General features: G+C 43.0%; 1 protein-coding gene across 2 annotated transcripts in view; it reads right to left on the bottom strand.

Moving 5' to 3' along the window:
* Positions 1-3,598: 3,598 nt before the first annotated feature.
* Positions 3,599-13,757, bottom strand: part of KLHL32 (kelch like family member 32) — a 122,378-nt gene continuing 112,219 nt past the window's right edge. For both annotated transcript variants that reach the window (XM_066547511.1, XM_066547512.1), the window contains exons 8-11: positions 11,507-11,565; positions 8,928-9,120; positions 6,755-6,849; positions 3,599-4,951 (exon numbers count right to left, since the gene is read on the bottom strand). In XM_066547511.1, coding sequence (XP_066403608.1) covers positions 4,790-4,951; positions 6,755-6,849; positions 8,928-9,120; positions 11,507-11,565 — 509 coding nt within the window. In that variant the 3' untranslated portion in view covers positions 3,599-4,789. The remainder of the gene's footprint in view (positions 4,952-6,754; positions 6,850-8,927; positions 9,121-11,506; positions 11,566-13,757) is intronic.

Here is a 13,757-nt window from a genome sequence, read left to right as displayed (position 1 = left end):
TGCAATGGGTATTTCCAGTTTAATCATATTTTAGAATTTTTAACTATTACTTAAAACTCAAATTCAGTGTAATCAGCCCATCTGTTAGCAATGGTTATAAAATTATGTTGAAGATTAAAAATCTGATGCAGTGTCAATATGTCCTAGCATAATTAAGCTTGTTTTATGATGAATGACTAGGATATGGCTTTTGTCTACTTGAGCAGCTTTAAAGTGATAAACCTTTTGTAAGCCTAATGTACAAAGTGCAAAGGTATGTTCAGAACAAAAACAACAACAACAAAAAAAAAAAAAGGCAAAAGCTCAGATGCTCTATTCATAGATGTGCTAGCTTTACAGGCCTTTGGAAATGCCAGCAGAGTAATTCCACATTACAACCAAATTCACTGCATTTGTCAGTCCATCAAAAACTATCTTGGCTCTACCCTTCTCCTTGCAGAATGACACCAAAACAGGCATTAAAAATGCAAATTTGCTAAATTCATTATTTGTTTTAGAAAGGCTCAGCATGACCTGCAGAGGCACCGGTGGAAAAATTAGCACAGCATTTGCTTACATGAATTGAGGGTATTGCTAAAAATACTTACTCTGTTCTTCAGCACTTGAAGCATTGCAACATTAACGTTTTAAGCATTTTAATTCTGGCATTACTGTGAAACTGCTATATATAATCATCTCTATTGGAAAACCATTCTTTATGTGGACACTTTATCCCTTTATAACATGTCCTTGGAGGGGGAAAACCTCCTCATTTTGCAAAAATAGAACTGCATAAGTCCTTTATACACAATCTGTGTGCTAAACTTCCTGCAGTCTTCTTCCCCTACAAACTCTGTCTGCAGATGAAGTGTTTTAACCTTGCCCTCTTAATTTATTCTACATTTTAATTTTCAATAAACAGATGCCGCCTCTTTTCGCGCCTGTTTCCACATTGTTCCACATTCTGCCTGGGTTGTTTCTGCATGTGTGAATATTCAATTATCTGTTTCTCCACCATTCTGCAACTGATGTACTAAATGTCTGTACAGGTTTGGGGGAGGGTAACTGGGGAAGGCAAAGTTTAGATGAAAAAGAATTACAGAAGTTTCAGCTCTTCTGAAAGTCAGGAACTTGGCTCAGAAGCTGCTAAACTAAGAAGAAAATCGTAAGCCACAACTAGAAGTTAAAGGATTACAAGAACATTACTGTACAGAAGCAGAACTGCTGCACACTGGCTTATCAAATGTGAGTGTTCCTTTAGTCAGCACTTGGGTGTGAAATGCTCAAGAGACACCAAAGTGGCAGAAGAGGCTGTTAGTGCTGCTGCTGCTTGTGAAGTATATATTTATATACTTTAATTAAAGCTATGTAAAGGATAGAATATTATTCTTTAAGGGTGTGGCCTGAAAAAGATCAGAGAATAGCTCTTCAGTACAGCTCTTCAAGATCTTGTGACCCAAAAGTCTTAGCTGCAGCTATAAATAGCCTTAATGTGTAAATCTAAGGAATTCAGGGCACAGAACTGCACTTTTTTCCAAACAGGACAGTCAGTGACTGCTGCATTATTCACTGGTAAGAACACCTCTTTCCCTGAAGCAGTAGTGAGTTCTCACTGGTTGCAACTGGTCCCCTTACCTTGCACACTCCTAACAGGATAAATGACTTGTGCTGGCATCTGCTCTCCCACTGTGATGATCAAAACCAGTAAGCATGGAATAATATTCTTGTTCTGGACAGCTTTAAGGCTGTGTGGAAAAACTGAGCTAAACTGTGTCAGAGGTACGTACCAAAATCAGCAGGCTGGGTAGGTATGAAGGTTGGGTTCAGAGTCCTATGTCTGCCCAAAACAGTACAAAATTTAGAACATCACAGGTGGATCAGGAGGTCACACACAGGATTCTGCAACCATGGCAGTTTGAGAAGCCAGAGACTTCAATGGAAGGATGGCAGAGTGAGGACATGATGATTCAGAAACTTCAGCTCACCAGGCAGCCTTTGCAGGAGACCTGCACAGCTGCAGGTGGCAGGTGAAGCCAGCCTTGCTCTCCCATCCTCACTCCTTCAGCTGTGACCTCTCAGCCACAGCAGGGTGCTCTCTGTCTGCTCTTTGCATCCACACTCCTCTCTTTTCTTACCTGGCAATAATTAACTGGGTTTTGCTCATCTGGCAAGGGCTATGTTCTGACTTAAGGTGCAGCAAAGCACCCTCCATCTGTCCTGTAGGTCCTGCAACAAAAGCAGAAAGACCCAGATAGGAAAGTGTGACACAAAAACTTAAGTGACTAAGAGGTTGCTGTGAAAGACCTCTGTAATCAGTGAAGCCTGATGATTAAGAGCCAGAGCAGGATGCTGACACTTATAGGAGCATATGCGTTGTCCTGAGGCTCTGTGGCAGAGGCACCCCTAACCAATATAATGCAATTGCACAGCTGTTTAAAACTGCCATTCACAGTGCAGACAATTGGTGACAACAACCAGAGCAGTAGAAGTGTCTAAAGGGCAGAACAAACATGATAAACAGCTCTCTTGCCTTTCAGACCTCGAACCAAGAGGCACATGCTGCTTTGCATAAGGAAGCTGCCCCCCTCTGCTTCTCAAACTCAGGCCACTGCTGCCACTTTCTGCCGCTGCTCAGCAGCTGTCCTGATCCACCCTAATCCCTCCCCCTGCTCTCCAGAAGCAGCAGTTTAGAAATGATTCCATAGCTACAGCCATAGTAAGCTGTGAGACCTAGAAATAAAAGTCTCCAAACTAAACTGAGACACAGAAAACACACTTTGCACAATTGTCCAGAAGTGCCCTGGGCTTTACAAACGGTAAGTGTCGGTTCTGCCCCTGAAACAAAAGCGGATCACTCACCTGGTGTGGTACATCTGGGATGAGACTCAAAGCCCCTGCTCAGGTTTTGATTATTTTAGCCACCCTCCTCTTGAAAATGAGACATGCACTCCGTTTGTGTCCCTGAAAGCCACACCTAAGTCAAAGTTTGTGTACTTGCCTGGCTTGAGCCCTGCAGCCCACACAGGAAAACAATTTCTGTAAATGGACTGTTCAGAGATCCATCCCTTGCATGCAGATTTCCAGGAGATCAAACAAATTAAACCAAGAAATTAAAACATGTCTCAATGTACAGCCTATCCAGCTCCACGCAGCATAGAGAAAAGTGCTGCCTAGATATAGGTGTGCTTGGTGCCCAGAGTGAGATGGTGTTAGCAACTCGAGTCAGCGTGCCAGGCAAAGACTGTGCAGCTGCAGCTCTGCTCGAGGCAATGAAAGTGAGGAAGCTCAGCAAAAAAACCAACAAAAACCCAACCATAAAACATTCTAAACTGGTAAGTATGGAAAAGGAAAGGGGATGTTCCACCAGTACACTGCCCAGCGCGAGACAGGAATGATAATAAAGTTACCTCCCTGTAATCAGACCCTTAAAAGATAGTGAGCTCTGCTCACTGGATGAAGTCAAACCTGTTCCTGTCCAGCAGGCACAGGCTACTGCTGCAGCACATTCCTCATGTGGAATAGCAGGAGCATCAGCAGGAATTTGATAGGTCTGCTCAGGCAGCACAGTGGCAGGGAGCTGATCAGTAGGTAAGGCAGAGAAGTGCAGAGTATCCATAAATCAGAAATAGAGAAAGATTTAATTACATGCTTGGTTAATATTTACAAACATTGACATTTTTGTTCAATATGTAAATAAAACAGAGATAAGAGACAGGGACTGCAGTAGCCAAGCAAAGCCAAAATACACCAGGTTAGAGTATTTGCTGTGAGCTGGCATATGCCTGGAGAGTGGAATGGAGACACACTATATAAACTGAAAGGATAAATAAATAAATATTGACATTGTTCTACACCTGTTTAGCCTCTGGAGACCAGTGATTTGTGGGACCATATGTTGGACAAAATGAGACTGTTCATTGATAATTGTAAATGTGGTGACCCCTTGCAAACTGGATATTAAAAATATTAAGTAAATGGCACATTTTAATTATGCAGTAAAGAGGCTGATCTCCACCATTAAAAGACTGCAGCTGTCAGGAAGAATTGATCATATGACAGAAGGTAACATTTATTTGGTAGTAGACCTTGGTAAATGACATCCCAAACAATCTTTAGAGTCTCAGACAAACACATTCAGTTCAGACTTGAGTTTAACCGTGAGGTTTCATTTTCTTTGCCTTTCAGCTGAGACAATTTTTATCTGTTCCTCATATCCTATAGGGCTTGTTTGTTTTTTATTTTTGTTTTAATCTGTTTTGAAGTATTTAAATTTCAAATGAAGTATTATTAAATGAGAAACTGTAAACGATGGAGTTCAGAATTGGAAGTCAACACATTTGTTATTCTTTTTGCCAAAGGTATTGAGTAAGTTGCATAATTAGCACAGTATTATATCATCTTTGTCAACATAAACAGAGCTTTTTTATTGTCTTTGAAAGTGCCACTGGTGAACAACTGAATGTGCAGACTCCAAAGAGCAGCGGCCCAGGAAGAGCTGAGAGCATCCGCAATGCCTGATGAAGTTGCATAAGGAAATGAAGGAGACACGTAGCCAGTGGTCACCGGCAGAACTGCACAACGCGCTCGCGCATCCGCTGCCACCTCTGAGCCCAGGAGAGAAACCACACGCAGCCTTTGGGACTTCCTTCCTGCCTGCTGGGATCTGGCCTTAAGACAAATGTGTGATGGTAAAGCAGCAGCCCAAGTGGATTGACTCCTCTCACTGACCCAGAGAAACCCTTCTATCAAACCCTGTGGGGTTTGACATTTTCCTCTTCCACTTCCGATTCCGTGAAGCACAAGTAATGTGTCACATTGTGCCAATCCTGTGGTGAGGCACTTGCAGAGTCTGAAGGTTGGGGCACGTGAAATAAGGAGCTGGAAGAAAGCAGGCTGCTATTCCGTTGGAAGCAAAGGGGAGCGTAGGCCCATAGAATACCTCTTCTTTCCCCTCCTTGCTAACATCCAGCACCTGCATGGCAAAGCATACAAATATTTTTGGGATCACAGAAGAAAGCTGAAACAAATTTGCTGGCACCCATCTCATGTATTTACTATTAATCCCAGCGTAAAGGTAGTTTCAGAGAATTTCTAGATTATTTATGGATCTGGTGATCCATTTGCTGTTCTCATCACCCAACCCAAAACCTGAGTGCTCAGGCACTCAGGAGCAAACAATGACATTGGATCCTGCTTGCTGGCAGGAAAATGTGCAGCCATGCAAGTGGGTTACTCTGCACAGAAGGGCTCCTGTTAGCACAGAGCACAAATCGTTTGTCAGCTCCAAGGTATTTAGGGGGCACAGAATCTCTGTGGAAGATGGGAATGCCAAATAAATGAGTGACTTAAAGTAAGTAAAGAAATTTAAAGAAAAAATGGAATTTTTTCTTCCAAAGGAGAGAGCAACCTCAGATTTCCTCAATTGGGAGATAAAAGGGCTAGTTTTGCTGGTTAGAGCCAGGCACACTGCCAACAGCTGAGGAGGGACAGCACACACAGCTCTGCCAAATCACTCATTATATTTCTTTTCCCTTTTATGTGGGGACTGTGTCAGGCAGGCTGCCAGTTCACAACCAGTCTGGGGATGTGGACAAATGTCCATTTAAGAAAGCAAGATCCCAGGATTATTTTTGCTTGTCACTAAGCCATATTAAAACCCAGGTGCAATACTGCAGAGTACCTGTTGATTATAAACGAGCCCACTGGTGGAGCACAGCTGCTACCTCTACACGGTGCTATTACTCCATCAAAGCATTATGTCAGCTATATCCAAGCCAGCCTGAATGACTTTTTCCAAGAATTTTTTTTTTGTGTGGTATCCAACAACTTGCAAAAACACAATTATACCAGTGACCAGAACATGTTTTTAACTGTTTATCTTGTGTTATCTTATCTTTACAAATTCATGCTACTAAGTGTTCAATGTAAGACCAGCAGCTTGGCAACCTAATATACTCCCTTCTTATGCTAAGCCTAACCTCTAGTCTTATGGGACAGTTTGGAGGTGAAATTCTAAAATCCAAAAAGTTGGAAGCTAATAAAAATGTGGTTTATCAGCAAAAGCGCAGAAACTGAGATATAAACAGGAGTTTCTGCTTTTAACTGCCCAGCTGGTGACAAAGCAGCGGCTGTGATGCTGAACTGCTTCACTCAGAAACATGCAGAAAGATAAGAATTCCTAATTTCTGTACCAAAATACCTGAAAGCCATGGATCTGTGGGTGAGCTGCTTTTATAAAAGATGGGAGAGCAGATGAGTTTGTAGGAGAACCTATTGCCTAGGGCAGGGATCAAAAAACTTCCACTGAAGCTTTAAGGCAGTAAGCAGTAGGGCAGGTAGCAGGCTGACTGCACTTGGTCAATGAACAACTCATCAACTCTGGCTGCCCTTCAGAAACACAACTTGGAAAGAAAAGAAAAATCCCAATATGGGCTGAAAAATTCTTAGCCCCATCATCCATCTCTGCAACCTTTTAAATTTTGAACTTGATTGTGTAATCAGTGAATTATACACATTATTTTATCCAAACCTTGCCAAAGGAAAGACAATTTAACCCTAGTTTACTGGAATTTCTTAGAGGAATTGAATCTCTTGGCTCATCTGGAAATACTTTTAATTTCTACAGTATTTCCTCTCTGTTTATGCAGGTTCAGTGGCTGCATAAGAAATATCCTTAATCTCTCCTCTTCACATGTATTTTCCCTTTTTAATAACAACTGTGCAAAACTTATACTTGCAAGATTATTGGAAAAGACTTGAAACCTAAATCGCTCACCTGGATACATGCCAAAGGCTCATTTGTCCAAATCGAATAGCCACCAACTAAATATATTCTACCATTGTGGACAGCAACTCCAGACTCATTTTGACCTAAAGCAAAGAAGGAAATAGAAACCACTTTCAGTGTTTAATTAACCCTTTTAACACCGAATGCTGGAGTTCTGAAATGGCATGCAAACACTCCTGGCAGTGACTTAACTGTTTCAGAATTCCCATTGTGTCGGAGTGAAGGTGAGGCGCGGGGGCAGTTCTTTGCTCTCTACAGGAGCCCTGCCTGGTGCTGCCCAGATGAGCATTGATGTGGCTGTGCAGGGGACCATCAGCTCCCTCCCGTGTGCCACAGGTGACAGACACGGTCCCCACCGAGTGCCCCTCCCGTGCTGCCCACACTCCTCCAGGTACAAGGACACTGAAAACCACAGGAGCTGCTGCGCAAGTTCATCCCCATAGCAACAGTCTCCCAACAAGTTTGGAAGTTTTGAAGGAAAAATACAGCCTAAAAAAAATCTGCACTACACAGTTCACCTGGCATATTTAGTGCCAGTTGTACTGACAGAAAGAAAGGCTTAGGTAGCTTCTTAAGGCACAGGTTGTGGAAAGAACCTGGAGGCAGTGGAGAGGAGGCTGCCTCACAGCATTCAGTGGGACAGGGTCAGCTCCAGAATGAGAGGGTGTCTGCAGTGCCAGGGTTTTGCAGTTGCAAATCAGATGACATCTTTCTCAAAAGCTGACAGTTCCTCCACATTATAAATTAATTAACTAGTGAGCAAAAGACTCATGAAAAACTAGTTCTGTTTGACCATGTGTAATTCCTTTTAAATCTATGCCTCTCTCCCTATGTCCATCAAGTACTCTGATGGGCTGACTTGGAAACCAAGCAACCCTTCTGCTGGTGCTGCTCTAAGAATGTGTCACATGCCTGTCTGGAAGTGTGGCCAGCACGTTCAAGAAGGTGATTCTGCCCCCCTGCTCCACTCTGGTGAGACCCCACCTGGAGTGCTGTGTCCAGCTCTGGCGACCTCACTACAGGAAGGATAGTGACCTGCTGGAGCAAGTCCAGAGGAGGCCACCAAGTTAATTAAGAGAGATGGAGCACCTCTCCTAGGATGAAAGGCTGATAGGACTGGGGTCTGTTCAGGCTGAAGAAGAGAACGCTTCAGCCTGACCTACCTGTGGCCTTCCACTACCAGCAGAGAGCCTACCAGAAAGCTGGAGAGGGACTTTTAAAAGGGCATGTAATTACAGGACAATGGGGATTGGCTTCAGGCTGGAAGTGACTAGGTTTAAACTAGATAATAGGAAGAAAGTCTTTACTGTGAGGGTGGTGAGGCTGCCCAGAGAAGTTGTGGATGTCCAATCCCAGGAAGTGCTCAAGGTTGGATGGGGCTTTGACCAACATGGGCGTAGTGGGAAGTGTCCCTGCCCATGGCATGGGGTGGGAACTAGATGATCTTTAAGGTGCCTTCCAACCCAAACCACTCTACGATTCTATGTTTCTCCCTGGGGTTCAAGGGGAATACTACATCTGGGAATTGTATCAGGTGGAGGTGAACTTTGGTGGACTGGGTGGCAGGCACAATGAGCTGCAGTGTTTTGCAAGTTCCATCTATAACAGTTCTTCCTAATAAGTCAATAAGAGCTTTACAGATCCTGTAGTTAACTAAGTGCTCAATTAATTTCTGACTTGATGGAATTCCAACAAGGACACGTCCTTTTGGGTAATTTATTAAGAAGATACTGTTTAGAAATAAGCAAGAGTTAACAGATTTCAGTGAAAGCTTTGCCCTATAATGCTGGCAGAAACCACTACAAAACGATGTTACATGGTAAAGACACATCAGTCTCTTGTACACTCATATAGGGAGCTAAACCAATACCACACCCAAGCTTTTGGAGAATTAAAAAACATTACTGGTAATATTATGACAAATTATTTTTGATTGCTAAATGAAATGAAATTTATCTGCAACTTTTTCAAAATTTAATGTACAATGTATGAAAACAAATGTTTTGTAGACCACTGAATGCCAGAACTGTAATGAAAAGTGTCTTCTTGGCTAACAGCGGACCCTGAATTGGAAGCACTTGTCACAAAGTCATGGATTTCCACAGACTAAAGGCATCTAAAGGGAAAAGATGTTTCAGTTCCCCTTTTGACCAATGCTCACCTGTCAGCATGTTGAAGCTGCAGCGGGTCCACTGGTCGGTGTCTATGCTGTAGGAGTCGATGTGACGCACCAGGATGCGATCGTTGTTGTAGTCGAGGTCGTTCCCCCCTAACACGTAGAGCTTCCTCTGCACGGCCGCCATGGAGTGATACACCCTCCTCTGCAGCATCGGGCTGCGGCTTAACCACTTGTTCTGGAACGAGAGAGAGCTGGTCCAGCACTGCTCAAAGGCACACCTACAGTGCTAGTGCAGCAGCACAGTGCTGGTTTCCTCTTACCCTTGGTGAGGAACCACAAGTGCATATACTGGTTCTGGTCATATGCCAGACGTGTGTTGGTTGTAACTCTGAATAAGGAGAGTGGACTTTGAACACGTGGTTTATAGTTCTCACATTTAAGTTCATTAATTTAATGGCATTTCTTGCTCTAATTTTTTTGTCTAGCTCATCAGGTTTCAAAGGTCTTTTTTTTCCCTTTATAACTCAGTAGCAAATTCTCCTTAAACCAGACTATTAACTGTCTCCTTTGTATACGGTGCTAAAATTATCTGTACCAATGAGCTCTGTTATGTGAGAAGAGAGATTCTTCTGCCTTTTGTTATTCAGAAGCTTATTTGATCTTATCCTTGGGGAATAAAGCAACAGGAAAAATAATTTCCTAAAGAATCTTCTCAAATGATTCATTTGGTTTAATGTCAACCCTTTATTTGTGGCAACTTACAAAGTTCCAACCCTTTGCGTATTTTTCTTACTCATTAACAATATTCAAGAATTTTACCTGTTTAGGGGAGAGGTAGGAAGATATGGAAGACAAGGGAATAAAGCAGAGTATTTTATACCTGCGAAAACAATTGCTCCTGCTATGCCTACCAAATCAAACAACCTGGCAAGGGATAAGATTAATTTAAGTGGAGGAAGTTAAAAATCCATGAGGAAATTTTTTGCGATACATGTGCAGCAACTCCAGAGTCTCTAAGCCTTCTGCCTTTTAACCTCCACAATATATAGCTATACATTTCAATGTGTAATAGTTGAATATTAGGCATTAATGTTTGCATTAGTAGTCCAGTCTCTTAACACCAGACTATAGACACCATCTGCTTTGCAAAGCCTGCCTGCATCCCCTGATTATATCTTTAGCTTCCTCCACTGCAGTGCCTGCCAGGTGAGCCTCAAAGCACTGCAAAGGCAGCGAAGCAGAGGGGCCTGGCAGGGTCATTTCTAATAAGGCGGCGTGTGAATACTAATGAGCGGTGGGGAGGCAGGGGTCAGTGCAGGAGGCTGGCTGGCAGGTAGCTGTGTGCTCGCTGGCAGATGGCAGGCATTATCGACTCGCCACAAAGGCCGCGCGCGGCAGCGGGCGCTGCGGCTCCGTGATGGAGCGATTGAGATTCCGCGCGAGGTGCGAGCAGATGTGATGGTTTCCAGTACCCACCGTAAACAATATGCCAGCAGAATTTTTAAAGAGAGCTTGTGTGTACAAACACGAAGCAGACGTTGTTTGAAGAATGCAAGTGCACAGTTCCTCTGTAACTCTTCGTGTGCCAGGCCGGGCTCCTCGCCATCAGCACGGCACGCTGAGGCAGCCCCAGCACCGGTAATTTGGAGGGCAACTTTCACACCAGCAAGTGAAGAATCCCAAGTGAAAGGTACACAATAGAGACAGGGCATCCAAATATGTGACCCCCTCACAAGCAAAGTAGGATTGCTGCCTTTAATTGCTACTTGGATTTAGGACAGTCAGCATTTGTAGTCAATGACAAAACTGCGCCTTGAAAAGAATGAGGCAGGTCTGTCATCTCCTGCTTCCTCTTCAGGCATTGGATCTGCTATGGTTTAAATAGTCAGTGGGAACCACATAGCAGTATCTCCTGGCACAATTCTGTTCCAAATACAGCAATCAAAGCCCCTATCCTACAATCAGAAAAGTCAATACTCTTCCACGTGGGTGTAAATCAGGCTATGCAACTCTGATTGCAAGCTTAGGACTTTTAATTCCTAATACAAGCAAGAGGGCATAACCATGCCCTAACCCTCTGAAATGGTTACTGAGCCGTGCTAACCTAATCAAAACACATACATTATGTATGAAATAATCCCTAAAAGATATTTTAGGTGCTTGGGTAATGAAATGATAGGCACCCTTGCAGTCAGCAGAGTAAGTCACGGCCAGGTAGTACAGTTCTCAAAGTATTCAGGAAACAAAAAGCCCATATATGCAATTCAAACCAGAAATCCCAATGACAAGGAGCAGTTTCAGAACACTGACTTTGAGTATACATTGCCCAGGGCTGCTGGATTACAAAAAAAAAAAGAACAAGCAAAATAAATACTGATAAATACAGGGGATTTAAAGCACATTTCTGTATTTAACCTAGGATGTTTCTAATTCCTACAGGCTTAAAAAATGTAATAAGTTGTCAGGATCTCCATCACTCTGTTAAACTCACACATCAGTACAAAGTGAATTTAAAACACCACTAATTCAAATGGTCAGTATTTTTAGCCTCACAAAATCTTGTATGTATTTGCCAAGAGATCTGTTTGAAGCAAAACAAAACATATAACACAAATACTCACCTGCTTAGGATCATAGACCATGAGTCTATTTTGATATTGTGCAGTATTTGTTACTCCTCCTATAAAAAGAGTTTATACAGGTTACATTTTTTCATATAGGCAAAGCCAGGACCAAGATCAGGTACAGCAAAATAACCAATGCTAGACTTCATCTGCAGATAATAATTACATTACATACCACCACTTCTGCTTACATTCCACTGCACCTCTTAATCTGGTTACAAGGGAAAAAGCAGCCCCATTTGTCAAACATAAAGCAACACAGAATAGCATCAATAAACAGCCCCCATACACTTCCTTTGTACAGCTAATTCTATGGGCCAAAAATGAGTAAAAAATGGATCTCTTTATACATAACTGTGCATTTAGCCTTCAAGACAAAAAGATAAAACCTATTCCTGTTCAAAGGAACATCCAGTGTGTGATAGGGTTTAAAAGAGGAGGAGATGGGCTTGCATCAATGAGAAGGAAGAGGTCAGAGAGAACCCTACCTTACCAAAAACATGACAGGGGATACCACTGCCAGTTAAAAGCACAGTTTAAGCCTGTGCAACTGTGCTTATCTGTACACTTGAAAGAAATTCTGTACTTAATTTGTATTATAGAGAACATCTCATTTAGTTGTAAACTTAAGTTGGAAGGTCCCTCCACAGTGACGAGAAACAGCCCTACCATTTACTTTTCAATACTGGTCAGGAAATCATGGTGTTAAGCACCTAGAAAAGCTCAGAATAGACTCTGACCCAACTAGATGCTGCAAACCAGCTGTTTACCTCAACACAGTAAAGAGATATTCATTGCCCAATCATCCTCTTGTTTTGTTTAAAATGGCAAATTTCACTAAGTAAACATGGAAAACTCCTTCAGTTTGTAATCTTACCCTTGCAAACATGTTTTTGAATGTGTTGAAGCCTCCTGGGGACATGGTATCACTGCAGCACTGCCACAGTTCCCAGTCCCCCTCTGTCACCACGCTGGGCCCATGGGAAGATGGAATCAGAAATAAGGCACAGGCAAGCTGCTCCTCACCTTCATCCTGCCACAAGGTCTGGCAGAACTAGGGCATGTCAGTGGCCACACACCAGTGACACTCATACTGACAGACAAACTATTTATTTTAAACTTTTAATGGTCCGTACCAGAAGTGGACAAAATCCATGGCAATGAGAGGAAAGATTTTCATCTTATTACATTTCATTTTGTTGATGTTTCCCTTTTTGTCAGGGCTTTCCCGTTTCAGCCAGAACAGCAGCACAGTGACTTACATTCCTGCTGGCTGAGCTATGGCCCAGTCCCACAAAGGTTGCTGGGTTGGTTTCTTCCCTTTTATCCCCAGGCTCTGAGCTGGGGAATTCTCATTTTGCCAGCCTCCAGCTGGACTGAGGGCAGCATTTTGGTTCAGAGCCATATTGTGATTTTGAAGCAACTCTGCCACCTCCCCCATGTCATTTTAGGCTGTAGGCTGGGACTGGTGTGCATTCAAGTTAAACCAGAAGCTCTGCTCCAGATGTGCACCAGCCATGCTCCAGTTCCTAATGGCAGCATAAGGGTGCGAAATCATAACTGGTCTTTTGGCTTTGTACCATCTGAGCACTGGGAACATTTGAGCCAGAGGACCAGAACAAACTTAGCCCAAAGCAAAAAATATGAAGGGTACATGGAATGAACACAGAGAACTTGGTGCCAAGGTTTACCTGCTGATCTGCTCCTACTGGGCTGAGCTACTTGCTGACATAGAAGTACCTTCTGACCACTCAAAAAAACTTGAGTGGGGCCAAAAATCTATAGCAGAAACTACAGATGCACCTATTTTAGAGTCTTTTCTTCAACTGCAGCAGCAAGGAGAAATAATGCTGTTACTTGGGTGCATCTCTGCAAGCACCAGCCTGTGCTGGGCTCCAGAGGGACGGCAGCCCGAACTCCCAGCTCAGAGATGCTCACAGGCTGGGATGAGATGCAGTCACTCCAAACTGTTTCCATCACACTATGCCACACCCTGCCCATCACAGCACATGTGAAATGCACACACAGGAATAGGCATTGGAAAGCAAAGACTGCTCCTGTGTCTGATCTCACAATCTGTTATTTGTCTCTACACTGTTGTGCAGCCTTCACATTCCTAGTGGTCATCAGCCAGACAGACAAAACAATCTTTTCTAGTATCTGTTTTGTAATTTGATTTTTTTTACATATAGTTATTTTCACTCTCAGCACAATGTCTAAAATTAGACATCAGATTAGTACTTTGAAA

Source organism: Molothrus aeneus, chromosome 3 (assembly GCF_037042795.1).
Source record: "Molothrus aeneus isolate 106 chromosome 3, BPBGC_Maene_1.0, whole genome shotgun sequence".
Classification (NCBI taxonomy): Eukaryota; Metazoa; Chordata; class Aves; order Passeriformes; family Icteridae; genus Molothrus; species Molothrus aeneus.
The sequence above is the reverse complement of the archived record's forward strand: the minus strand, read 5'-3'. Positions and strand labels throughout refer to the sequence as shown.